This window comes from Pituophis catenifer, unplaced genomic scaffold (assembly GCF_029215685.1).
Source record: "Pituophis catenifer annectens isolate HBS135680 unplaced genomic scaffold, rPitCat1.0.hap2 SCAF_14, whole genome shotgun sequence".
Taxonomy (NCBI): Eukaryota; Metazoa; Chordata; class Lepidosauria; order Squamata; family Colubridae; genus Pituophis; species Pituophis catenifer.
This window is the reverse complement of record NW_027256894.1, coordinates 16,436,233-16,463,093: the sequence shown is the minus strand read 5'-3', so window position 1 is coordinate 16,463,093 and position 26,861 is coordinate 16,436,233. Positions and strand designations below refer to the sequence as shown.

Here is a 26,861-nt window from a genome sequence, read left to right as displayed (position 1 = left end):
CAGGTGTTACCACCTGCGTTAAGTCACACTTATTGAAAAATAGGAGCTATTTATAAGATTTTCCCTTCCCAATTCATCGATCACTTATTTATATATCAATAACCAGTTTGTGAAATAAAATACAAATAGAGTTTCTTGTATCAAGGCACAGAAGGTTAACCGAATCCTTCTGGCTTACTTAGAATGCATAGAAGAGGCTAAAAACTAGAATCTTGTAAAATTAAATCAAGAAAGCTGCCAAACCAACTCAGTTCAATGGATCTCCTTCAGATGCAGCATGAGAACAGTAACAGTAGCCTATTCTAACTCGTAACAGTGGGTATTTATTATTATGGGGGTTTTGGCTTTTTCTTAGATGTTTCACACCCATCCAGAATTCTTTGGGATTGAGGTGGATTAGAAATATGGTAAAATTAATTATATATTGGATTTAAATAATTATATAAATAAGTGATAAATTTCCAACTGTCAATAACAAAAGACCACAGCTTGGATCCACACATATTCTATGCAGATACCTTATGACATCCTACATCCTACATTTGAGAAGAACTTCATGCAAATGAAGGCCAACACCAGCCAAAGAACTGGGGGCTGTGATTTCACAATGCAGCCCATATAATAATAATAATAATAATAATAATAATAATAATAATAATAATAATAATAATAATAATACCACCGTAATGTATCTAAGGGGTCCTTGGTGCTCTTTGAGCTTGCTTGTTTTCTTGAAGACCTTTCATTACCCAAACTAGTAATGTCAGTGCTAGTAAGGAGTGCTGTTTGCTGTCAATTTATATATTCTAGTGTCTTGCCTTTCTCTGTTTCTTAATTGGGTATTGCTGACTTGATTGTTGGACTGAAGTTAACCTTTCAACCCTGAGCTACAAATATTTTCCTTTATTAATAATATATCTGGCTGACTGTGCAATCAACAATGGTCGGAAGAGAAAGAACTGGAGAAGGCCATAGAATACAATGACCTTCAAATAGAAATGGAACAATTGTGGGAATAGAATAGAAATAGGATTAGAATAGGATTCATTATTGGCCAAGTGTGGTTGGACACACAAGGAATTTGTCTTCGGTGCATAAGCTCTCAGTGTACACACAAGCAATATGTGATAAATCATGATCATAGTCATCATAAATACAAAGATATGCAATACAATAAAATATAAATACATAAATACATACGTATGCAAAGATAGCCCCAATAACAGGCACCGTGGGTGCAATTCCAAAACATCTGGAGCATCACTTTGAACACGTTGGCATTGACAAAATCACCATCCGTCAACTTCAAATGGCAAATCTATTCAGAGCAGCTTCTATCCAAACACTGCTTATCCCAGAACTTTGGAAAGGACTCAGCAGGTGGATAATTTAGTATCCATGACTATCACTAAGTGTTGCATCTAATGTTTTAGGATGAATGTATTTTTACAGTGACTATGATCATGATCTATCCCTATCCTTGCATGCACACAAACAACAAACTCTGCTAAACAGCTCATTCCCACAACACTGTCAAAACTGTTGAGTAAGGCTGTACTACTATTCCTGTATACTTCTCACCTTTCCTATTACCTATCTCCTTTTTTACTTATGACTTTTTTTGCTTGTATTTCTACGATTTATATTGTTTTATTTAGTTTCCTATTAGGAGTTACATTGCTTATTCAATGGAAGGTCCTGCCTTCCATTGAGGACCTGTATACCGCACGAGTCAAAAAGAGGGCTGTGAAAATATTTACAGACCCCTGACATCCTGGACATAAACTATTTCAACTCCTACCCTCAAAATGACGCTATAGAGCACTGCACACCAAGACAACTAGACACAAGGACAGTTTTTTCCCCAAACGCCATCACTCTGCTAAACAAATAATTCCGTCAACACTGTCAAAACTATTTATTAAGTCTGCGCTACTATTAATCTTCTCATCATTCCCACCACCCATCTCTTTCCACTTATGACTGTAACTTTGTTGCTTGTATCCTTATGGTTTACATTGATATTGTTTCCTGATTGCTTATTTGTCCCCTATGACTACCATTAAGTGTTGTACCTTATGATTCTTGACGAACGTATCTTGTCTTTTATGGACACTGAGAGCATATGCAACAAAGACAAATTCCTTGTGTGTCCAATCACACTTGGCCAATAAAAAGATTCTATTATTCTGACTTCCGGTTGGTGAATCCCAGCGAAATGGCGCTGTGACAGCGATCGCTGCTTGCAGTGCCACCTTTTTGTTGCGTTTTGGGGTCCCTTCGAGGCGTGGGAGCTTGGAGAGCTCCGCGGACGATAGCGGGGTGTCAGCAGGCAGAGCGGTGAGGAGCAAGCACTCTCTGCTGGACCGACTACCGCTGTCAAACTAACGCGGCGCGTCTGCTTTAAATGGCAGACTTGAAGCTGTGATAGCCAACAAAAGGCAGGAAGCAAGAAGATTTCGGTGAAGTTGGTGCCTATTATCATTCGTACTACTATCCCTTAAACACGCTCGGAGTGAGTTCAATTGGATTGTGCTGGCTGCGTCTGATAAGAAGGATCCTGGAAGGAATTGGCGGCGATTGTGAGGTTGGAGGAGATTGGTGGGAGATGAAATCGCAGACGTGCTGGTGAGACTGAGGACACTTTTAGAAAGGGAGACGGAGCCTTCAGTGGATTGGATTGATACTTTGTTTCGAGCAAACAAACTTTGGAAAGTTAAGAGTGTGGAATAGACTAATTGAATAAAGGAACTGGATTTTGGAAGTGCGGTAGCTGTCAGGACTAACAATAAGATTGTCTCGAGCTGAGAGACTGAGGAGCACTTGGGGAAGATAACGTGGCTGATGAAATCTGAATGACAATGCAAATGGAGAGTGATTGAACTTAAGAGCAACGCGAAGCAGATCATACAGCAAAGCGTGCCTGCTGCATCATTGTAAAAGAATTTTTTTTTATATTTTTTTTTGGTTGCTTTTCCCTTCTGCTCTTTTATGACTGAGAGAAGTTATTGAGCAATTAATCAACTAATCAATTAATTAATCAACGAGTTGGGCAAATAACAACAACAAGAAAAAAAAAACATTAGAAAATTTATATATCTTTAAGTATATATCTATATTAATATTATATATATTACATATTCCATTTTAGATAATCTTAATTAATTGTGAACTTATTTAAAATTTATTAAGTACTTTTTAGATTTTTTATTAAGGAATTTATATACGCTATAATCTTTTATATTCTATAATTGGATTTTTCCCTTTCTTCTCCTCCTTTCTTCTTTCAATTATTGATTCTTAATTTTGATTAGCTCTTTATAACTTAAAATATTGAATATTGAGATTGCATAATTAATGATTTATATGTGTACTTAGATTGCTCAAGAGATATTAGAAAGTCACCAGTGCTTAAGTGTTAAATAAGAGTAGGTAAAGATAATTTGCTTAAGTAGTGGTAGCAGGTGAGAGGGTTATCTTAGTTCAAATTAGTTTAACTATTAATTGATCAATAAGTGACTTATTACAAGATAGGTTTGTGCAATAGATAAAAATTTGAATTATTGATTTATTGTATTACTAAACAATATTGAATAGTGGAACGGAAGGGAACGATTTAATATAAATTCATTTGATAGAGGCAGTTAAATATTGGTGGATGACAATTTGGAAAAACATTGAAAATATAACAAGAAAACAGAAAAAGATATTAAAAGAGATGAGCTTCTCATCCACGGTGACAAAAACAGGAAAGAAAACATCCTCAAATCCCACGATCACAACGACATCACCTGCTACACAGAAATTGACTGAAGGTTTCTCAAAAATGGAGAAATCAGGAATGCTACCCACAATGCAAGCAATGCAATCAACATTGACAGCAATACAGGACACGATGATTATGTTACAAGAAAAAATGTCTAGTAATCATACTGAATTGAAGACAGATATTAGGGCATTAGATCAAAAAATGATTGGTATACAGGAATCGATACAAACTAATACACAGAAGATTAAAAAGATGGAAGTTAAAATGGAACAACAGGAAAAAAATTTAGATACGGTTGACCAAAAACTGATGGAACAGAACAGGGAATTGGCAGACTCAATTACCCAATTGGAAATGGATCGAGCCTCCTTCTATCTCCGTTTCCAAAACATTGCGGAAGATAAGGAAGAAGATCTGTGCCAGGTGATGGCAGAATTAATTGCTGGGGTGTTGCAACAAGATAAATTGGATATTATAAAGGAAATTGACGAGGCGTACAGGGTCCAGACAAATTATGCACGAAGAAACAAATTGCCAAGGGAGGTGCATATAAGATTCGCAAGGAAGAAGGTAAAGGATATCCTCTATAGTGTGGCAAGAGATGAGCCAATCATGTATAAGGGAAAGGAGGTGATTATACTTAAACAAATCCCAAGGAGGGTAAGGGAGATAAGGAGAGATTATAGGTTTTTGGCTACTCAATTAAACAAAAGGAATATTCTCTTCAGGTGGATTTTACCAGAAGGCATGTGGATCACATGGCAAGGGAATAAAGTTAAGATAGATAGCTTAGTAGCAGCTCAAGAGTTCCTGGATCAATTACGAGCGTCTGAAGAGGATCAAAGTAGTAAGGAGGAGTTAGAGGCAGAAACATCGAAAGAAGAAGTAACCCAGCAGATAAGAGAGAAAGAAGGGATATCGAAGGAAAAGGAGGAGGAAGATAAGGATAGTAAGGAGACAAAGAAAGACCAAAGTCCACAAAGAGTCACACGTGCCAAGAAGTATTAGGATAGTATACAAAAATTAAGAGATGGATGATTGGAAATTGATATCGGTTAACGTAAATGGCCTAAACGATAACAAAAAGAGGAAAATTTTTTTTACAAAATTAGCTAAACAAAATATGGATATAGTGTGCCTTCAAGAGGTCCATATTAAAAAGGAAAATCAAAAATATTTGGAATATAAGAAATTGGGGAATCTTTATGCATCCCTAGCTGATAAAAAGAAAAGGGGAGTAGCATTGTACATCAAGAAGGAAATAAAAGCCGAACTAAAATATGCAGACCCGAAGGGAAGGGTATTAATGGTGGAAGTTAAAAGAGGCAACTGTCCAATCTTATTAACAGCAATTTATGCCCCGAATGAAAACCTAGGAGACTTTTATAAAAAATTAGGAGAGAGATTAAGCATGATGGATAAGAGCAAGATTTGCATAATTGGCGATTTTAATGGGGTAATAGATTCAAATAGAGATTATAAGGGGACCAAAGGTAAAAAGAAAAAGAGGAAAAATTTACCAAAACCATTCTTTGATATGGTAGAAGAATTCAATCTAGTGGATATTTGGCGGGTTCTGCACCCATATCAGAGGCAGTATACATATTATTCTAATCCTAAGAAATCTTGGTCTAGGATTGATATGATGTGGATAAGCAGAGATATAGGGTTAGATATTAAGTCAACAGAAATCATGCCCAACATTTGGGCAGACCATAATCCATTAGAGGTTAAATGGGAATGTACGCACAAGAGAAGAAATACAAGATGGAGATTAAATAATCAATTTCTAAAGGACAAGCAAAATGTTGAGAAAGTAAAAAAAGAATTAAATTTATTTTTTGAAGTAAATGAAAAGGAGGCAACATCTCGAGGTATCATATGGGATACAATGAAAGCGTACGTAAGAGGACTAGCAATATCGTATAGTGCACACAGGAATAAGGAAAGAAGAGAGAGGCAGAAGGCACTGATAGAAGAATTAGGGAAAGCCGAGAGGGAACTACAACATAAACCAGATAATAAGGATGTTAAAGAAAATTGGATGGTTATACGGCACAAATTAAATGTAATAGATCAAGAGGAATTGGCGTACAAAATGAAACGAACCAAACAATATTATTTTGAAAATGCAAACAAACCGGGCAGGTGGCTGTCCTATAGGTTAAAAAAAGAAAAAGAGAAAGGCATAATTCATCAATTGGAAGACCCGGAAGGCCACCTCAACAATAAACAGGAAGATAAATTGGAGATTGCCCGAGAGTATTATGCGGCTCTGTATGCGGAAGAACAAATTCCTAATGAAAAGGTGGTCCAATACTTGTCAAAAGAAAGTCTTCCAAAAATCGGGGAAGAGGATAAAGAAATACTTAATAAAGAAATAACGATGACAGAATTAAGAATGGTAATATCAAAACTTAAAAAGAACAAATCCCCAGGCCCAGATGGACTTCCAGGGGAATTTTATAAAAATTCGGATTTGGGAGAAATTTTGTTACCAAAGTTGTTAGAAATTTATAATGAGGCCCTAACAGAATCCAAAATTCCAGAATCATGGAGAGAGGCGTATATTACTCTCCTCCAAAAAGAAGGAGAAGACCCAAAATTAATTAAAAATTACAGACCGATATCCCTCCTGAATACGGACTACAAAATCTATATGGGTATTTTAGCAGGAAGGCTAAAAATAATTTTGAATAAATTAATACACAGCGACCAAAATGGATTCCTCCCTGGGAGGCAAATCAGGAATAATACAAGGATGATAATAGACATATTGGAATACTATGAGGAACACCCGAACAAAGAAATGGCATTGGTCTTTGTCGACGCCCAAAAGGCATTTGACAATCTTAATTGGCAATTTATGAAACAACAAATTATCCAAATGGAATTCGGATCAAATTTTGTCAATACGATATCCACAATCTATCAAAAACAAAAGGCTAATATATTACTGAATGGAGAACTAACTAAGGCTTTTCAAATTAGAAAAGGGGTCCGACAAGGGTGCCCTCTATCCCCACTTCTATTTATCTTAGCACTAGAAGTATTCTTGAGAAAGATTAGGAACAATAATGAAATAAAGGGTCTGACAATTAGAAAAGAGATATATAAGACACAGGCATTTGCAGATGATGTGGTATTAATCATGGAAGAACCATTAGAATCAGGCACTAAAATTCTGGAAGAATTGGGCAATTACGGGGAGGTAGCAGGCCTTAAATTAAATAAATCCAAAACTAAATTATTAACAAAAAATATGACGGAGGCAAGGAAAAAAGTACTGGAAGAATCAATGGAGATCCAAATCGCCAAGAAGGTAAAATACCTGGGGGTCTGGATTTCATCAAGGTGCTCGGCCCTTAGAGAGGATAATTATTTACCATTGATTAGAAATATTAAACAGGATCTGGAAAAGTGGGGAAGACTACAGATATCATTATTAGGCAGAATCGCGGCAATAAAAATGAGCATATTACCCAAGTTATTGTATCTATTCCGAACGGTCCCTGTTAAATTAGATAAAAAATTCTTTCTGGAGCTCAATAGCATCATCAGGAAATTTATTTGGGAGGGAAAGAAACCAAGGATAGCAATTAGGAATTTACAGGACAAGAAGGAAAGAGGGGGTTTCGGATTACCTAAATGGGAGTTATATCAAAAAGCTGCAAACCTAGTATGGCTGAAAGAATGGGCAACCCTAAGAAATAAAAGACTGTTAACTCTAGAAGGGTATGATCTCCAGAAGGGTTGGCATGCATATCTCTGGGATACTGGGAAGAAGATAAAAACTTACTTCCATAGACATAAAATAAGGGAGATCTTGATACAAATATGGGGAGAGATGAGACAGAAGCACTATAGGAAAATTCCGAGATGGCTTTCCACCATGGAGGCTATAATATATCCAAATGTATTAGAAATGGGTAAAACGTTCAGATACAATGAATTATTAGATGGGGGAGGGAACCTTAAAACAAGGGAAGAATTGATGGAACAAGGTATTTCTATAGACTGGTGGCCATATAACCAAATTAAATCCAGATATAAAAAAGATAAGGAGGAATTCGGCATTGAAATGAGCATAAATGGATTTGATAAGATATGGATGGGTACGGACGACAAAATTTTAGCTAAATTATATAATTATTTATTGGAGTATGATATGGCAGAGGAAGTAGTTAAAGAACCGATGTTAGCATGGGCCAAAAATATAGGACAGAATATAAATTTGAACGAATGGGATTCAATATGGAATAATAACCTTAAAATGACAAAGGCGACGGCTTATAAGGAAAACCAATACAAGCTGTTTTATAGATGGCATATGGCCCCAGCCAGGATAGCGAAGATCTACCCCAATTCGAGCCCTAAATGTTGGAAATGTGACCATCAGCAGGGTACTTTTTATCATTGCTGGTGGACATGTAATCAGGCACAAAAATTCTGGAGGATGATATGGGTGTGGATTAGAGAAATAATAAAAGAAAATTTTGATTTTGACCCAAAAGCTTTTCTCCTGGGAATTTTGAAAACTGAATATGCAAAAAAGAAAAAGTATTTAATTATACATATTCTGACAGCCGCTAGAATTTCCTTTGCCCAGTATTGGAAAGAAAAACAAATACCACCTCAAGAACATGTTATTGGAAAAATATTGGAGTGCGCCGAAATGAACAAATTGACTTCAGAAATTAATGACAGAGAAGATTCAGAATTTTATAGCGTGTGGGACATGTGGTACGAATGGATGGGGGAAAGAAATAAAGAAGGTAATAGAGATTAAATTTTAACTAATTAACAAAATCTATATGAATAGTATTAGATTTAGTCTGAGGGAGCTGAGCACTATTATTTTTAAGTGTTTGAAATTAAATCTAGCTCCAAGAAACAATATCAACAAAAGACAAGCAATAATGTATGCAGATGTATATATGTATATAACTGCACCAATGAACCGAAAATGTACCGATTGTATTACTATATGTTATAATAAAATCTAATTAAAAAAAAAAAAAAAAAAAAAAAAGATTCTATTATTCTATTCTATTCTATTCTATTCTATTCTATTCTAGTCTAGTCTAGTCTAGTCCAGTCCAGTCCAGTCCAGTCCAGTCCAGTCCAGTCGTCCAGTCCAGTCCAGTCGTCTAAACTCTGCTCTACTCTCTACTCAGTATCCTGAGACTATCACTAAGTGTTGTGTCTTATGATTCATGATGAATGTATTTTTATGATGGCTATGATCATAATTCATCACTTACAGCTTTTATGTACAATGAGAGTTTATGCACCAAAGACAAATTCCTTGCCTATCTAATCCCACTTGGCCAAGAATTCCAATTAATTCTAATAAAAAAGGCCAAATACAGGCTGAAACATCTGCCTGGTAGCCACCTAACCCATAATATCTAATCCTCCCAGATCAATAACTGACACCCCCCCCCTTTTTTTTTTTTTTTACTACGGCCACGTCTGCGAGCATCTACAGGAGAGAATCCACGCTCCCCCCACCCACCCACCACGCAGCTCCCAATTTCGGAAAGCGCATGCGTTGTCCTCACGACAGTCAAGGTTCTAGTCCGCAGTGAGGAACCGGCCTGTGTGCGGAAACTTTTTTTTTTTTTTTTACACACGAAAAACTGCCTGCGTGGAATTTTTTAAAAAGTTTTTTCTCCGAAGATGGGTCGTCAAGGAAACCACGAAGCGCCGCGGGAGGGGGAGTCGGAGGCCTCATTTCCATAGCAACCACCGGTAACCGTCACCCGGGGCCTTTCCACAGGGGCCCAGCCGTCCACGTCCCCCAGGAGCCGGGCCTCACTCCCCGCCCGCCCCACACGCCCCCGCCTTGAACAGCAGCCCGGCCGCCTTACCTTCTCCTCGGCGCTTCGCATCCCCGCTCGAGGGCCCTGTTTTCCTCCCCTTCCGCGTGACACCCGAACCCCTCTGTTCCTTCGGGGCGGGGTCTGTGCTTATGGACGACGCACCCACCCAATGAGACGAGACGTCATCCTGTCGGGTTTTGCGTTGAGGAGCAGGGAAAGGCGGGACTTTCGCATTGTCTGCTTCCCCCCCCCCTTAAGCAAGTTCGGTTGCCTCGCGCCGCTCTATTGCTTTTGAAAGCTGGCGCGGGCGGTGGCGGGAAGAGAAAGTTGATCAGCGATTGGCTGAGAGATTTAGCCAATCGGGAGAGTGAGGGATGGGCTATTGTAAGTTAAAGTCCTTTAAATTAAATGCTTTTATTTAATAAGGGTGAGCAGAATAGTGCTTAAACTTGAGATTGATAAACAAAGCAAATAAATATTTTTATTTATTGATTTTATTAAATTATTTTATTATTTATTTATTTTATTTATATAAGTCTTTTCTTTTATGTACACTGAAGAGCATATGCACCAAGACAAATTCCTTGTGTGTCCAATCACATTTGGCCAATAAAAATTCTATTCTATTCTATTCTATTCTATTCTATTCTATTCTATTCTATTCTATTAAAATAAGCTTTTTTCCAAAGCACCTGAAGGCCAGACAAGGAATAATGGATGGAAACTGACCAAGGAGAGATTCAACCTAGAAATGAGGAGGAACTTTCTGACAGTGAGAACAATCAACCCATGGAACAGAAGTTGCCTTCAGAAGTTGTGGGAGCTTCATCACTTGAGACTTTCAAGAAAAGACTGGACTGCCATTTGTCAGAAATGGTGTAGGGTCTCCTGCTTGAGAGGGGGTTGGACTAGATGACCTATAAGAGGTCCCTTCAAACTCTGTTAATCTGTTAAGGTAAATAACATACTAAAGGCATAGATTAGGGTTGTGCCCCCCCCCAAATTTAGCAATTTTAAGAGGAGTGGACTTCAACTCCCAGAATTCCCCAGCCAGAATTCTGGGAGTTCAAGTCCACTTCAAGTTTGAAAAACATTGGCATAGATTTAAAAACCATACATACGGAGCTCATTTATCTTGAGCATTAGAACTGAGGGGTGAGGAGGGGCAGGTTTTCAAAACGTTAAAAAAAATCAAAAATATTAGAATGTGCACAAATGAACAGATTAACGCTTGCAATTGAGAGAGAACAAACTGAATATTATACAATACGGGAACTATTTTATCAATGGTTAGAGAATAAAAATGGAAGTTGGAAATAAAAGAAGGAGATTAAAGTAGAAAATATAAGATAGAAGTGTAAACAATATGACGATTGTTACTATTAGGGTTATTAGGATTATTATGCTTAATATTATTATTAGATTCTTATTAGAAGATATGTTAAGAGGGAAAAATGAATAGGTTTACTATGTTCAATATTACAATTGTAAGATCAGAGAATTAATATCAAAGTAATGAATGCTGTTGTAAATCTTGATGGTTATTCATAGACACACTGTTTAAGGGAAGATAGAATATTTATATTAAAAAAAAAATTAAAAAAAAAAAGAATGGATCTCTTCTGCAAAAATGACCCAAAAAACATTTCACACCCATATAAGATCCTTTCCAGGGATATAGAAAGCAAATTACCCTCAGCAAGCAGTTGTGTTAGATTTTTTTTTACTAACTGGTAAAAAAAGATTAAGTCAAAATCTATTGTTTATGAAACATAATAGTTGATTGCACTTAATGTGTGCATTAAGCCAAATGCAAACTAAGTGATGGCTTAATACAAAAGTATCCATTTATCTGATTCTTCCTCTTTTAATCTACACCCATATTACGTCTTCCTGATCCAGGGGTGGGTTCTACTTACCTTTACTACAAGTTTGCATTGCACCCATGCACGCTTTTCTGTGCATGCGCAGATCACCTATGATGACGTCCGGGTCAGTGGGTGGAGCCTCCCGCTGGTTTTACTACCGGTTCTTGCGAACCAGTTCGAACCAGGGGCAACCACCACTGCCCTGATCGCAGATATTACTGATCACTCAACATATTACACATTGATCGTTATTTGGCAAGCCGCGCATTGAAAGTGGGACAGAAACCATGCCTCTGAAAACAGATCCACAGACAAAATTTATTTGCAAACATTATGATCGTAAAGATGAAACTGCTGCTGTATGGATAACATTCTAATTTCCAGGGATGAGAATTGAAGGAGAGAATTACAAGTCTATTGCTTGGCCAACTTTTATAAATATGAATCTGATGGCATTGTGTGTGTGTGTATGTGTACACATATAAATTTGAAGATACCCTGAGAAAACTCTATTTTGTGTCTATCTATCACGTGCAATGCAATACTAAAGGTGTGCATTTAAAAGTAAAATCCATTCCTGCTACAGCTTAATAAACCACAATGTACCAGTTCTTAACTGCTTGCTTTTAAGCAGGTAAAGAAACTAAGAAAGGACATGTTTATATGATATCTGAATTTAGGATTATTTTTGAGTCCATGCAAGTGCTTGTGGTTGGCTTAAAATCTAGGTGTTGGCCCTAGTTCTAACTTTCAACGTTACCCCTCTTCTGCTTACACACTGCGAGGAATGGATCAGCTCTACGCTTGTTAGCATCCTGATTTAGGAAGCCAGGATTCCTGGCTTAAACTGGCATGCAAAAATGGCCCTTGAGATTAGCAATACCCAGCCAAGGTGAGGGTGCTTAAGTGTTCACTTCAGAAATTCAAGCACTTGTCTGGGATACCTGCTCTTGGTATGGGGTTGGATTAGAAGACTCTAAAACCTCTTCCAATTTCCTCGAGTCTATTCTGTGATTTTCGAATCTGCCCTTAAGAGCAAAATCTTAGCATTGCTTCAAACAATGCTGGATTCACTGATAGCATTCAGGTTTCTTTTCAAAGCTGCAAGGAATAGATTTGCAGAAATCTCTTTCTCTCCACAATATATATATATAAAAAACAGAACCACTCCAAGGCATATTGATTTACAGAATATTTCCAGTTGAAAACACGTACAGGGATAATGCGGCATGAACATTTATTTTTAAAAAATTCTTTTCGTAACTAATATAGGAACAAATGAAACCCAATCCCACAAAATACGGAACGAAGGAAAATAGAAAGCGTGCAACTAAAAAAAACAAAATAGCTTCTAAACAAAACGATGTATTCGCTTAACCCTGAAATATGATGTATGATTGCTTTCTTTTATTTCAAGCTCCCCATACTATTTGCATCTGTCATTTTTATTTTTGCTGGTTCAGTTCCAGTGTCTTTACCTACAGGCCAGTAGGCAAACATTTTGCAGATTAAGTTTTTGCAAACCCTTTGGCATCCTGGTAGAACTGCAATATATGATAGGATTGCATAATAAGTCTAAATCTACCACATTGTTAGCGTCCGCTTCAAAATGATAACTAATTTCCATCTATAAACTTAGTAAGCATTGCCGCCTCATTTAAAAACTAGCAACCTATAACTGGTCCAATTAGCAGTTAGCATCAGGTAGATTGGTGAGGATCTTTAATAATAAAATAATCTGTTTATTGCTGACTGCAAATCCCTTAGACTTTGTTGCATGAAACAGAAACAAAAATAACGATTTATGGTTTTGCTGATTAGACAGAATAAATTATAGGGGGGGAAGAGTTACACCGTAACCACAGAGCAAGAGGTAAATTTATAATTGTACTTATAGGTGTTTCAAACATCGGGAGCAACTTTTTTCTTTCTTTTCTATTCTGTTTACTTTTTTCTTTCATGCACTTTTTAGCTGGTTCTTTAATTTCTCTTCTTTTTCTCATTCTATATTCATTTCTATTAGTTTTTGCCTTCTATTCTTAGCATCTTTAATAAAAGTATATTTTACAAAATGAACTGAGCTTTTGATGCCTGTTGACATCATGGACACACAAATGTCATTTCCTTGGCAGCAAGAGACACGTGGTTTCCGTGGTCCTTTTCAGAATGTTTTTTGAGTTCCCAGATCGAGCTACAGTGCTGAGATTTCCTTGAGGTCTCTCATCCAAATGCAAATCAAGTTCAGTCTTTCTCAAGCTGCTTGAAATCAGCCCAGGAACGACTCAAATTTATTTATCAGCTAAAAAAAAAAAACCCACAGCTCTGGTAAAAATATGAGTCATTTTCCCCAAATCTCTTACGTTAAAAGGCACATCTTCAAGTAAGTTTTGCTTCGGGAAGGTTGGTTTGTGCTTTGACATCTTTTTCTGATCTCTTCAAAATGTTTTCTGAGTACCTCTGGCTCTTGATTTCTTCCCAGCCTCTTGGTCTCTCCAGGGATATGTTTTGCAAAAGTAAAATACTTGTCGCTAGTCAGATGCAACATAGAGGTGGGATTAAATTCAAATTTCTCAATTTCCGCCCACTCCAAGAACGTTTGGACTCCAGCTCCCAGCATTCCCCAATCAGCCATGTTGACTCAGGAATTCTGGGAATTGAAGTCCACACAACTTAAAATGGTTGAGGATGAGAAATATCGATTAGACAAACGCATTGGACGGAGACCTAGACAAACACACAAATCTGCAACCTCATCAAGAGGCGTCTCCTATTCTTTGTCGAATTCTGTGCGCAGGAAATGAATCCAGAATAAGTCACTAGGGATGTTGAGGAGACGGTGACAAAAGAATGATCTTGAAAAGAATACGAGTCAACAAAATTATTTCTTAGAAGGCAGCTGCCCCTAACCCTTTCCTTACAGGCTGGCAGAGCCTTAATTCACTTCCAGAGGAGATAATTGGCAACTTGTTCTCCATATGGTAGCGGATAAGATGATCCACATTATCGAATGTATGATCTTTGGTTCTAACCTGGAAAAAGAAAAAAAAGAGCATCCAAGAATTTAGTAAGCATCAGGTCTTCAAATTCTGCAATATCTGGGGAGGCTGTTTTCGCCCTCCCGGAGGCTCGAGGAAAGCCTCCAGATCCCAGGGAAGGCAAATGGTGCAGGAGGCCGAATAGGCCACGCCTACCATGGCCACGCCCATCCAGCAACTGGGCAGAGAACCCCTTGCTAAGATTTTTGAAGCCCACCCCTGGTGTTAAGGTGGGGAAGAAACCAATACACCACTTACTTGTATGTATTTGATATACCTCTGTAACAAATAATAAAACTTGAATAGGACCTAACCAGTTTGTAAAGTCATTATCAGGGGTGTTTTTTTAGTGATGAATGGGTCTTGTGATTCAAAAATAATGGCCTACAAACATAACTAAAGATTCTTGTTTATTTGAAACACACTGTAAAAGGAGACTGGGTTAATTTTTTCGTGCGTTTGCAACTTTCCTGGAGCTTAGCGAATTTTTGGATTGCCCCAAATCCAAGTTTTGATATTAAAAGTATACTATGTTATGGTTGACCAGCAATCCAAGACAAGAGCATCTACAAGGGCAGAATGGGCCAAAGAAGACTTTAGGATTGGATCACAAATCACAGCTATCATCTTGATTTTTGTATTCCCTTCATGGATATCCCTGATTTGAAGGTCATTAGTATCTTTTTAACAGAATGTCTTACTTTATGACCATAGCTTTGAGGGGTCCTTGGTGTTCTCTGAGCTCGGTTGTTTTCTTGCAAATGTTTCATGACCCAAACTAGGTAACATTATCAGTGCTAATGATCAGTGCTAGTGATTAGTGCTAATTTATGAAATTAAAGAGCCTTGGTGGCGCAGCAGACTAAAGCGCTGTTAAGTAACACCAACTGCCTGCAATTACTGCAAGTTCAAATCTCACCAGGCTCAAGGTTGACTCAGCCTTCCATCCTTTCGAGGTAGGTAAAATGAGGACCCGGATTGTGGGGGCAATAAGCTGACTTTGTATAAAAAAGAACACCACTTTGGGGGGACCGAAAGCCCTACTAAGCAGGTATATACAAAAGTATGAAGGCTATTGCTTAACGCATTGTAAGCTGCCCTGAGTCTCCGGAGAAGGGCGGCATATAAATCGAACCAATAAATAAATAAATGGTGTTACCTAATTTGGATCATGAAACATCTGCAAGAAAAGAACCAAGCTCAGAGAGTACCAAAGGGCCTCTTCATTTCAACCCCGAACTACAAATATTCTCCTTTGTTCTTCAGATGCAATCCTCATTCAAGGAAAGCAAGTAAAATGATGATTTGGTTGCCACCGGGTTAGTTGAGAAAGGCAATGACAGAACTGAGTCAAAAGCATTCAATTCTCAAGGAATTTATTCTGCCCCCTTCTAAAAAAAGAAAAAAACCCACACGGCTGTTTCTTTCCATTGTTCTTCTATTCCAAGCTGATTGGGGAACTCTGGGAGTTGAAGTCCACACATCTTAAAGTTACCAAAGTTAAGAAATACTGGTGTTGAAAGTAAAAGTGCTATTTTGTTTAACTTTATCATGCCATTTTAATCCTAAAGCTTCTTAAGTAATGCGAAATTAAATGCTCAATACCACAGAATGTTTCTTATTATAAAGCTATTATAAATCACCCTGCCAACAAAAGTGCGTATAGTCAAGGCTATGGTTTTCCCAGTTGCAATGGATGGCTGTGAAAGTTGGACCATAAGGAAGGCTGAGCGCCAAAGTATGGAGGTCTTTGAACTCTGGTACTGGAGAAGACTCCTGCGAGTCCCTTGGACTGCAAAGTGATCCAACCAGTCAGTCCTAGAAGAGATCAACCCTGACTGCTCTTTGGAAGGCCAGATCCTGAAGATGAAACTCAAATACTTTGGCCACCTAATGAGAAGGAAGGACTCGCTGGAGAAGAGCCTAATGCTGGGAAAGATTGAGGGCAAAAGAAGAACGGGATGACAGAGAACAAGGTGGCTGGATGGAGTCCCTGAAGCAGTAGGCATGAGATTACATGGACTCCAGAGGATGGTAGAGGACAGGAAGGCCTGGAGGAACATTGTCCATGGGGTCGCGATGAGTCTGACACGACTTCGCAACTAACAACAAATTATAAATTACATTCTGAATAAAACAATGTCTCAGTTGTTCCTACCTTGCCTTCAGGATCCACCAACAAGAGATGTTTCACTTGTCCTCCTTGCAGCCCACTCAGGACGTATTGGCCAGGTGAGGTTGTACTTTCCCGTACCAGGAAGTCTCCATTGTTTCTTAAGAGAGTCTCAGCTTGTCTCCTGGATATCTTCCCGTGATAACATTCTTCATTCCAAAGAGGTGTCTTTGCATCTGTGATGCATCCGAGGCCTGCCATGTCACCAGATCCTTTCTGCTCTGCAGTTTCCGAGGCTTCTGAAAATGAAATAAAAGACATAAAGGTAAAGGTAAAGGTTCCCCACGCACATATGTGCTAGTCGTTCCTGACTCTAGGGGGCGGTGCTCATCTCCGTTTCAAAGCTGAAGAGCCAGCACTGTCCGAAGTCGTCTCCATGGTCATGTGGCTGGCATGACTAAACACCAAAGGCGCACAGAACGCTGTTACCTTCCCACCAAAGTTGGTCCCTATTTTTCTACTTGCATTTTTTACGTGCGTTCGAACTGCTAGGTTGGCAGAAGCTGGGACAAGGAACGGGAGCTCACCTTATGATTCTTGATGAATGTATCTTATTTTATGTACACTGAGAGCGTATGCACCAAGACAAATTCCTTGTGGATCCAATTATACTTGACCAATAAAAAATTCTATTCTATTCTATTCTATTCTATTCTATTCTATTCTATTCTATTCTATTCTATTCTATTCTATTCTATGGAGAGAGACACAAATCTGTTGTTATTCTGTAATAGAACAGTTTGGCTCCTGAAGTCGTGAGTGCTCCATCACTGCAGCTTTCAAAGGTTGGAGAGCCACAGGTCTGAATAAAAGATCTAAATCTCTTCCAGCTTTATGATTCTATTCCGTGACCTTGGCACTGCCTTTAGAAGGAAAAGCTTAGCATTGCTTCAAACCACACTGTGAATTCCTTTATAACATTCGTGTTTCTTTTCAAAGCTGCAAGGGACGGATTTGCAGAAATAGAAACGGACTTGAAATGAGGAGCTGGATTTGCAGAATTCTGTTCTGCAGGGAGGGTTCTGGTCATACCTGATGCAGCTTGTAAGTTTTGAGTATTGATATATCGAGGGTCATCAAAAAGATCCACTTTGCTGCTGCTTTTCAGCAATGGAGCATCTTGATTTGCTGCCTGAGTGGGTTTGCTGATATCTGCAATTAATCATCACAAGGAGATCTTTCTTTAGTTTTTTTTAAACCCTCAAAAGCTTATTCAACAGCACAAAATACTACCAAGTTAACCAAATTAATGCGAGTTATGTTATCTCACCAAGAAAAGATAAGGATGTCTGATTTCCTAGTATTCCTAGTATCCTAATAGTAGTACCTACAAAAACCCTATGTCTAACATGCTGTCTGTCTTAAAGAAAAACCACTGTTAAGGAAAATACCTAAACCATCCCATTCTGACTTAAATATAATTACTACCGGTATAATACTATCAATCAATCAATCAGAATAGAGCTGGAAGGGACCCTTCAGATCTTCTAGTCCAAGCCCCTACTCAAGCAGGAGACCCTATACCCGTGATGGCGAACCTATGGCACGCATGCCACAGGTGGCACGCGGAGCCATATCAGTGGGCACGCAAGCGTTGCCCTAGCTCAGCTCCGGCATGCATGTGGGCGCCAACCAGCTGATTTTCAGGCCTTCCGGGCCCACGGGAAGTCAGGAAATGGGCTGTTTCTGGCCTCCAGAGGGCCTCCGGGGGGTGGTGGGGAAGGCCGTTTTTGCCCTCCCCAGGCACTAAGGAACCTGGGGAGGGTGAAAAACAGGCCTACCGGGCCCACTGGTCATCTTTTTGTCGTTGCGTGCCCAAAGCGGGGGGGGGGGCGCATGTGCAGGGGCAGGGAGGCATTAAATGTTGTGGGCACACGTGTGAGCGACCACCTCCCGCTCCCCCTGCTTTTGGCACGCGACGGCAAAAAGGTTAGCCATCACTGCCCTAGACCATTTCAGACAGGTGGTTGTTCAATCTTTTCTTAAAGACCTCCATTGATGAAGCACCCACAACCTCTGATGGCAAGCTGTTCCATTGGTTAATTGTCCTCACTGTTAGGAAGTTTCTCCTCAATTCCAGGTTGCTTCTCTCCTTGATTAGTTTCCATCCATTGTTTCTTGCCCTGCCCTCTGGTGCTTGGGAAAATAATCTGACCTCTTTCTCTTTGTGGCAGCCTCTCAAATACTGGAATACTGCTATCATGTCTCCCCCTTGTCCTTCTCTTCTCTAGGCTAGCCAAACCCAGATCCTGCAACTGTTCTTCGTATGTTTTTGTCTCCAAGCCTTTCATCGTCTTACTTGCTCTTCTTTGCACTTTTTCCAAAGTCTCGACATCTTTTTTGTAATGTGGTGGCCAAAACTGGATGCAGGCACTTGTGGCCTTACTAGGGCTTTATAAAGCGGTACTAATACTTTTTTTTTTTTTTTTTTTTTGCAATGTGGTGAATTCTAATCAGTGTGATTAGAACTCATTAGAAAAGTGTGTGCTGCATTAGCATGACTAAGAACATGGCCGGAAGATTATGTAAACAGGGCTAATGGAATAATGATTGGAGGTGGAGGGAAGCATTTTTCTCCTTCTCTTTCTTCTTCTTCCTTACAGATGCTTTAGTTTCTACTGAATTCCAGTAGCACCCTCCTGAGGAAGTCTCAGGTGGCCTCAAAAAGAAGTCTTGGGGGTTCATAGGTCCAGTGGTGGGATTCAGCAAGTTCGCACCTATTCGGGAGAACCTGTTGTTAATTTTCTAAGCAGTTCGGAGAACCAGTTGTTGGAAGAAATCCTATTTTGTTTTTTTTCCACTTTACAGGGCTAATCCTGTAAGGAAGGCAGGAAGGAAACATTCTGGTGTTATTTCTAGCCTAACCTTTATTGCCCTGCTTACAGAAACTGCCTCTCCGGTTAACCCTTATTACATTGTAACAGCTAAGGCGAAGCGCCCATCGACGTGAGTGATGTTGAGTTGGCCACGCCTGTTAGGATAAGGTTTGAGCCTAACAAGTTGTCCAGGCAATATATGTGTTCTGTGACTTTAATATGAATATGTATTGTGTGACTTTAAAATTTTCCTGCTGAGTCATTGTAATGCTGAGTCATGCTGTAATTAGATAATCACTGGTTGTAAACATATTTAAGAAAGGCACTGTAAAGTATTCAGTTGATGATATGCTACTATAGTGTGTGGAGTTGCTATCATTGCGCTATCATCGTTGGATGGATCTGCTACCATCGTGGTTTGTGAACCAGAGTTATTATTGTTGTTATTATTCTAACCAACTACTGTTTGTGTGGTAAGAAGATTTTTGTATCACTGGACTGATTTAACTGGCAAAGACTTGGATTGATTTAAAGACTATGAGACTGTTTTTTAACTATAAAGTAAACTTTTGATAAATCAGTTTGCACATCTCTTATTCATTGCTCTCAGCAACATTTCTCTGTGCTCTACACTCTGCTGGTTGGTAACACAACAACAATATCCTTAACAACGCCCACATAGTCACATGATCAACAAGCCACACCTACCCAGCTAGTCATTAAGGCAGAGAACTGGTTGTTAAATTATTTGAATCCCACCACTGCATAAGTCTTGACTGTCCCCAAGAAGTCCTCATGCTCTTCCACCTTTGATGGGTCCTGGGAGACTCATTTGGTGGCTTATTGAACCAGATCAAAATGGCAATACCTTATTCTAGGTATTCTATTCTGGAATGTGAACGTGAAGCTGTATAAAACCCAGCTCAGGATATGCCAGTTGAACAGAAGATCTTTGCACTACTTCTCTTTGCCTGTAATTTAGTGCCAGGCATGCTGAATGGAGGATGGTTCGTTTCAGTTGGTCTCCTCCTGTATTAGCTATTGGTCAAGATGGAGGCAGTTTTGGAGTACAAACAGATTTGAGACTGGATTCTATGATCATTTCCTTTACCAAGACAAGAAGGCACAAAGCAGCTCTCTGTAAGATACAGGCAACCCACCTAGTGCTCTGTGCTCATCCGGGCAGTTTTCATAAAGCTGCTTAGAACTGGGACCATCATCCTAAAACAAAAAAGGAAAAAAGAAATACAGAAGCAAATTACTACGAGGAATTCTCAGCAGATTCAGATTCTGAACAGTAGTAGTGTCAGGCCTGGAAGCCATCTTTTTCGCTGGGCCTTCAGGCCTGCCACATTTACTACTGTGGGAAACTGGGAGGGGGAATTGTATGGAGCCAGGGTGATTTATAGTCATAATAACATTCCTTTCTCAGAGAGTCAAGGCCATCTTGCCCTGCACCTGGACGACTGGATCTGGGAGGCATCTCCAGTTGGGACGGTGTTTGGATTGCACCATCATGAGATGGACATGTGGATGTTGGGCAAGGACGTGGACTTTCCTTTGGGTGGGGAAAACCTGGAAGCTTTCAGATTCGGGTTTTCCCAGATGTGCCAATATGACATCTCTAATAAAATGGAACTTTGAGGAAACTTAAGCCTTGGAGTTTTCTATCATTGGGGGCGTTACTTGGAACCCTGACAGGTAGGAGATTAACTCAAAGAGTTCAGACTGATTATTCCAGAAGGCATGAAATATATTCTAATGTAAACCTGGTGTGATTCTCAATGAAGCTGATTACACATATGCTTACTCCACTTTGTTGCTGCTCAGTAGGGATGGGACGGTTGATCCTTTCTTCCGGGATTATCTTCAGCCTGACATCAGACAGCCCACCTACAGGAGGTTCCTTCCCAGGAATTTCATTATAGTACCCACAGTCTTCCTTCTCTTGAATATTCCAGGTGGATCCATCAAGATTCACCCCTTCTCTGTGCAAAAAACCAAGCAACAGCTGAAATAGCAGCACCACACTCAGATTTTTAAAAAGCAGCTGGGTAAAGTAAGGAAGCCAGTCATCACAATGAACTATGAAAAGCCTTCTCCTTATTTGGAACTGTCAAGAAGTCTAAAGCTGATTATGAATGCATGGCGGCCCCTTCGCATCTCCTCCTCCCAACGACACAAACATTGGTGATCTATGAGCTGCTTCTCATAGAAGTTGGGAGAACACTGGAGGAGCGATTCTCTTGTTAAAATTGGGGGGGGGGGGTAGGAGGAAACAAGGGTGAGGATAAGGGTGGGGATATAAGCGTCCCTCCCCACCCGCTTTATAGTTTGTCTTCTGAAAAGAACAACTTGTGTTGAGTTCTTGATTTTTAATTTATAAGGACATAATTTGATGAACAGACAGGAACAGGAAAGGAATATGGGGCCAGGAAGTTTGATTAGGAGAACATGACTCAAGAATTTAATTATGTGATTCACAGGAACTGGAAAAGACATTTTCCATCTGTTCGTCTCCCGGGGGCAGAGGGATCAACGCTGAATATAACAGTGTGAGAATATAACAATGTCTTCTCCAGCCTGGTGCCCTCCAATTGTCTTAGGTTTCAGGCAGGGGTGGGCTTCAAAAATGTTAGCAAGGGGTTCTCTGCCCGGTTACTGGGTGGACGTGGCCATGGTAGGTGTGGCCTAGTTGGCCTCCTGCACCACGGCAGGAGGGGGGGGCGTTTTTGCCTTCCCCGGGCTCTGGAGGCTTTCCTCGAGCCTCCAAGAGGGCAAAAATGGCCTCTCCAGGCTCCGGAGGCCCTCTGGAGGCTGAAAACAGGCCTGTTTCCGGCCTTCCCGAACTTCCGGTAGGCCCATTTTTCGCCTTCCCCAAGCCTCTGCACGTGCCCTGTATTTACCTGGATCTAAAACGGGCTGCATGGGGACTCCTGGTAAGGGTGGGGCGGGGTAGGCGGGGAAGGGTGGGGTGGGGCCAGCCAGGAGTGGGATTTGGGGGGGGTTCTCCAAACTGCACAGAATCTTAGCTAGAGGTTCTCCCGAACCCCTGCGAACCCCCAGCAGCCCACCCCTAGTTCATGTACCAAAGGCCTATACCTCTCAAACGATATGAATGCTGAAATCCAACACAACTGAACTCTTAAACTGGAAAATAAATCTGATCCAGCTAGCAAAACATTAAGCAATACACAGCACAGCAAGTAAAACCTTTCATGGTACGACTGCAAGAAATCCCTTTCAATTTGAAATCTGTAATTTGTTTCCCTTTCGGAATCGCAAGTTTGGAATCCCAACTTAATGTAACACGATTAATTAAATAAATGTGAATTTATGTTATTTATTAACCTAGCCTGCTGTTCTTCCTCCTGTCTCCAAGGCCATTCGCACATTAGATGGTCCTCGATTTAGGATTACAACTGAGTCCCAAATTTCCGTTGTTAAGCGAGACAGTTGTTAGGTGAGTTTTGCCCCATTTTACAACCTTTCTTGCCCCAGTTGTTAAGTGAATAACTGCAGTTGTTAACTTAGTTTCATGGTTGTTATGTGAATCTGGCTTCCTCGCTGACTTGGCTTGTCAGAAGGTCACAAAAAGGGATCATGTGACCCCGGGACACTGTCACCATCATAAATACACGCATCTGAATTTTAATCACATGACCATGGGGATGCTGTAAACGGTCATAAGCGTGAAAAACGATCACGAGTCGCCGTTGTAATTTTGAACGGTCGCTAAATGAATGGAAGGACTACCTGTGCCATTCCAGCTGCCTCCCAATTTAAGCCTTTGCTTACCTTTCTTTGGAAGCAATCAAAGCAGGAGGAGTTTTCAGGTATTGTTTGAACCGGAGCTCAAAAGCTTGTCCGATGGTATTGATGACCTCTTGAGCGATTCCAGAGGGACATTCCAAAATATGGCATGCTGGGAGGGAAAAAAACAGCCACAAGGAAAAGGGATGTGAAAGAAACACAGGTAGACCTTGACTTATGGCCCAAAAGTTGGGGCCCAAAATTTCTGTTCCTAAACGAGACATTTGTTACCCTGTTTCCCCAAAAATAAGACCCAACTGGAAAATAAGCCCTAGCATGATTTTCCAGGATGCTCGTAATATAAGACCTACCCCCAAAAATAAGCCCTAGTTAAGATCATCAGCCAGACGGATGCAATTAGTATCGTATTTTCCCCAAAAAAATAAGACCTAACCAGAAAATAAGCCCTAATGCATCTTTTGGAGCAAAAAAATAATATAAGACCCGGACTTATTTTCAGGGAAACATGGTAAAAGTGAGTTTTGCTCCATTTTACGACCTTTCTTGCCGCAGTTGTGAAAAGTGAATCACTACAGTTTTGTTAATTACACGGTTGTTATGTGAATCTGGCTTCCCTGTGGACTTTGCTTGTCAGAAGGTCGCAAGGACGCTGGGACCGTCATAAAGATGAGCCCGTTGCCAGGAGTCTGTCATGTGAGGTCGCTTTTTGAGCGCTTGGCAACCGGCTCACCTGTATAAATGCTTGTGGGGTATCTCATTGTCTCCTGTGACCTGTGATGATTTTTGAGGGGGTTTTGCTGTTTCCCGCCATTTCTGACAAAAAACACTCACTGGGTAAAATGGATTTGCATAACAACTGTGGTGTTTGCTTAATAACCACTGCAAAAAAAATGTTATGAAATTGGAGCCTGACTAAATGGCTCAGGGGCTAAGACGCTGAGCTTGTCAATCAGAAAGGTCGGCAGTTCGGCGGTTCGAATCCCTAGTACAGGTCTCCTGCATGAGCAGGGGGTTGGACTAGATGACCTCCAAGGTCCCTTCCAACTCTGTTACTGTTACATGAGGAGAACCGTCGAACAACTACTGTGACTTACAGTCACAATGCCAGGCTCAATTAAATTAAATTTGAAAAAAATACAAGAGACTACTTGTAAGTTTAGAATCGCAACGGAACAGACTCAAGTCTTTCGCTTTTTCCTTTTTGTTTTTTTTACTGCATTTTGGATTTGGAAAGTGTGGCTTGTAGGATTCAGGGCGATTAAAATCTAATTCATATGAAGGGCAACTGTTTGAAAAGGCTGCAGCACAGAATGTTCCAGATCAGTGGTGGGTTGCTCCCAGTTCGGTCCGGTTCTTGCGAACCGGTAGTATTAGCGGCAGGAGGCTCCTCCCACCCGCCCTGACGTCATCACTGATGATCTGCGCATGCACAGAAGCTTCCCGCTCCTGTTGCAAACCGGTAGTAAACATAAGTGGAACCCACCCCTATTCCAGATACTGTACCGTTATGCCTTTTGGCTTGCAAAAAAAACCACATTTTGATAGTTTGCATAGTTTTTGCTAATTCCTGGCCTGTAAAGAACGTTACACTGAAAATCTGATTGAGACTGTTAGGAAATTGTTATTTGTCTAACTAGTTAGTCAGGCAATATATAAACCAACAATGTATGTTTGCAGTCAGAAAGGTATTATATTGCTTTAAGACTGTATTGCATCATCCTGTATCCTGATTGGCTAAGCTCTGTAGCCAATGTACTTAAGGGAAGTCATGATCATGGCTTGTGTGGATACTACACCGTTTTACCTGCTTATTTGCTGTAACTCTCTACCTGATCTCTCTGCATGATCACTGTTTGATCATAGCTACATGTTGTTTTCTACTATTTATTGAATGTTTTGATATTGAACTTGTTCCTGTTTTGAAACTCAGGAAGAACTGTTTTATTGTGTATGACTACAACTGGTAAGAAGACTTTGTACTTGAAATATCCCTGGATTGATCTTCTAACTCTCGTCTTATCTGTGGATGACTTGGATTGTTTTTGGACTTTGCTTTACTTTTTCTAAAAGTAAAAGACTACAACAACTCAGTGTGTTTGTGTGTTGACTGTGATTGTTCACAACCACTCCCAGTCGCTTTTCATGCGTTTACTCAAAGGGTACTCTGCTCAATAACCCACAACATCGGTTATGAGCCAAGAATATCCTTAATAGAGACTTCCTTCGTTCCGAGCCACACTTCCTCATCTTAGCCATCAGAGGGCACTTTTATAACAATAAATTAGGAAGAATGACTGCAAATAGGTTACGAGCAAAGCTCCGTTTTTTTAAATTATTATTTTTTAAATAAGAAAGTTTCCCACTGAATTCATACTTGGGCGATAAAGATAGAGAAGAAATTAAATATGTTTTTTAAAAAAATAACTTTCCCAATGAAAAGATGCCATCACCCCCAGATTTTTTTCTCAAGAAATTATTGGGTTTACCTCTTTGATTAACAGGATCTTTAGCAACGTAGGCGACATAATCCCTAGTATCCTAAAATGCACATAAAACAAAAGGAATAAGTATTTTTTAATATTGATGTTATATTACTAAATGGCCAATCTACATCTACTAGGTTTCAATGGTCAAAGAAAGGAAGGTTACAAAAAAAAGATAATAAAAAATTAAAACGAGAGGAAGACCGAGAGAATTGCATTTTCGAGTGACAGGTGTTTTTCACTCTAATCATCATTTTCCTCAATAGGCTGCCTTCTATCATTGAAACGTATTCCAAATTTGATGAGATTCAGCTCTGCCACTAGTTCTGTTAGCCCCCATTCATAATTGTGTTTCATTTCCAGCATGTTCTTCATGACCTCGTAGACAATCCTCATTCTGTCAAGGACCTTGGAGTACTCATCTCTAATGATCTAAGTGCCAGAGCTCACTGTAACAGCATTGCCAAAAAGGCATTAAGAGTCGTTAACCTAATCTTGCGTAGCTTCTTCTCTGGTAATATTCTACTGCTAACTAGAGCATACAAAACATTTGCTAGACCAATTCTCGAATACAGCTCATCTGTCTGGAACCCGCACTGCATATCAGACATAAATACAATTGAGCGAGTCTAGAGATATTTCACGAGAAGAGTCCTCCACTCCTCTGCTCAGAACAGAATCCCTTATGCCACCAGGCTTGAAATTTTGGGCTTAGACAACTTAGAACTACACTGCCTTCGGTCTGACCTCAGCGTAGTACACAAAATTATCTGCTACAACATCCTACCTGTCAGTGACTACTTCAGCTTCAACCACAACAACACACGAGCACACAATAGATACAAACTTAAGGTAAACCACACTAAACTTGATTGCAGAAAATATGACTTCAGCAACAGAGTGGAATGCACTACCTGACTCTGTGGTTTCTTCCCCCAATCCCCAAAACTTTAACCTTAGACTGTCTACTGTCAACCTCACCCCATTCCCAAGAGGTCTGTAAGGGGCCTGCGTAAGCGCACCAGCGTGCCTTCCGTCCCTGTCCTACTGTCCCCATTTATTCGTAGCCATTTCATGTATTCATAATCATGTTTATACATGATACTCTGCTATCTTAT

At 39.9% G+C, this 26,861-nt stretch overlaps 2 protein-coding genes across 2 annotated transcripts in view; both read right to left on the bottom strand.

Annotated features, from left to right (window-relative positions):
- Nucleotides 1-9,680, bottom strand: part of CEP152 (centrosomal protein 152) — a 41,943-nt gene extending 32,263 nt beyond the window's left edge. Inside the window, exon 1 of the mRNA XM_070953413.1 lies at nucleotides 9,643-9,680. The gene's annotated coding sequence lies outside the window, so the exon portion shown is untranslated. The remainder of the gene's footprint in view (nucleotides 1-9,642) is intronic.
- A 3,013-nt stretch (nucleotides 9,681-12,693) lies between these two features.
- The window catches only part of SHC4 (SHC adaptor protein 4), a 44,200-nt gene continuing 30,032 nt past the window's right edge, over nucleotides 12,694-26,861 (bottom strand). Inside the window, exons 6-12 of the mRNA XM_070953660.1 lie at nucleotides 25,747-25,798; nucleotides 23,285-23,411; nucleotides 21,297-21,474; nucleotides 20,647-20,707; nucleotides 17,703-17,822; nucleotides 16,656-16,909; nucleotides 12,694-14,491 (exon numbers count right to left, since the gene is read on the bottom strand). Coding sequence (XP_070809761.1) covers nucleotides 14,348-14,491; nucleotides 16,656-16,909; nucleotides 17,703-17,822; nucleotides 20,647-20,707; nucleotides 21,297-21,474; nucleotides 23,285-23,411; nucleotides 25,747-25,798 — 936 coding nt within the window. The 3' untranslated portion in view covers nucleotides 12,694-14,347. The remainder of the gene's footprint in view (nucleotides 14,492-16,655; nucleotides 16,910-17,702; nucleotides 17,823-20,646; nucleotides 20,708-21,296; nucleotides 21,475-23,284; nucleotides 23,412-25,746; nucleotides 25,799-26,861) is intronic.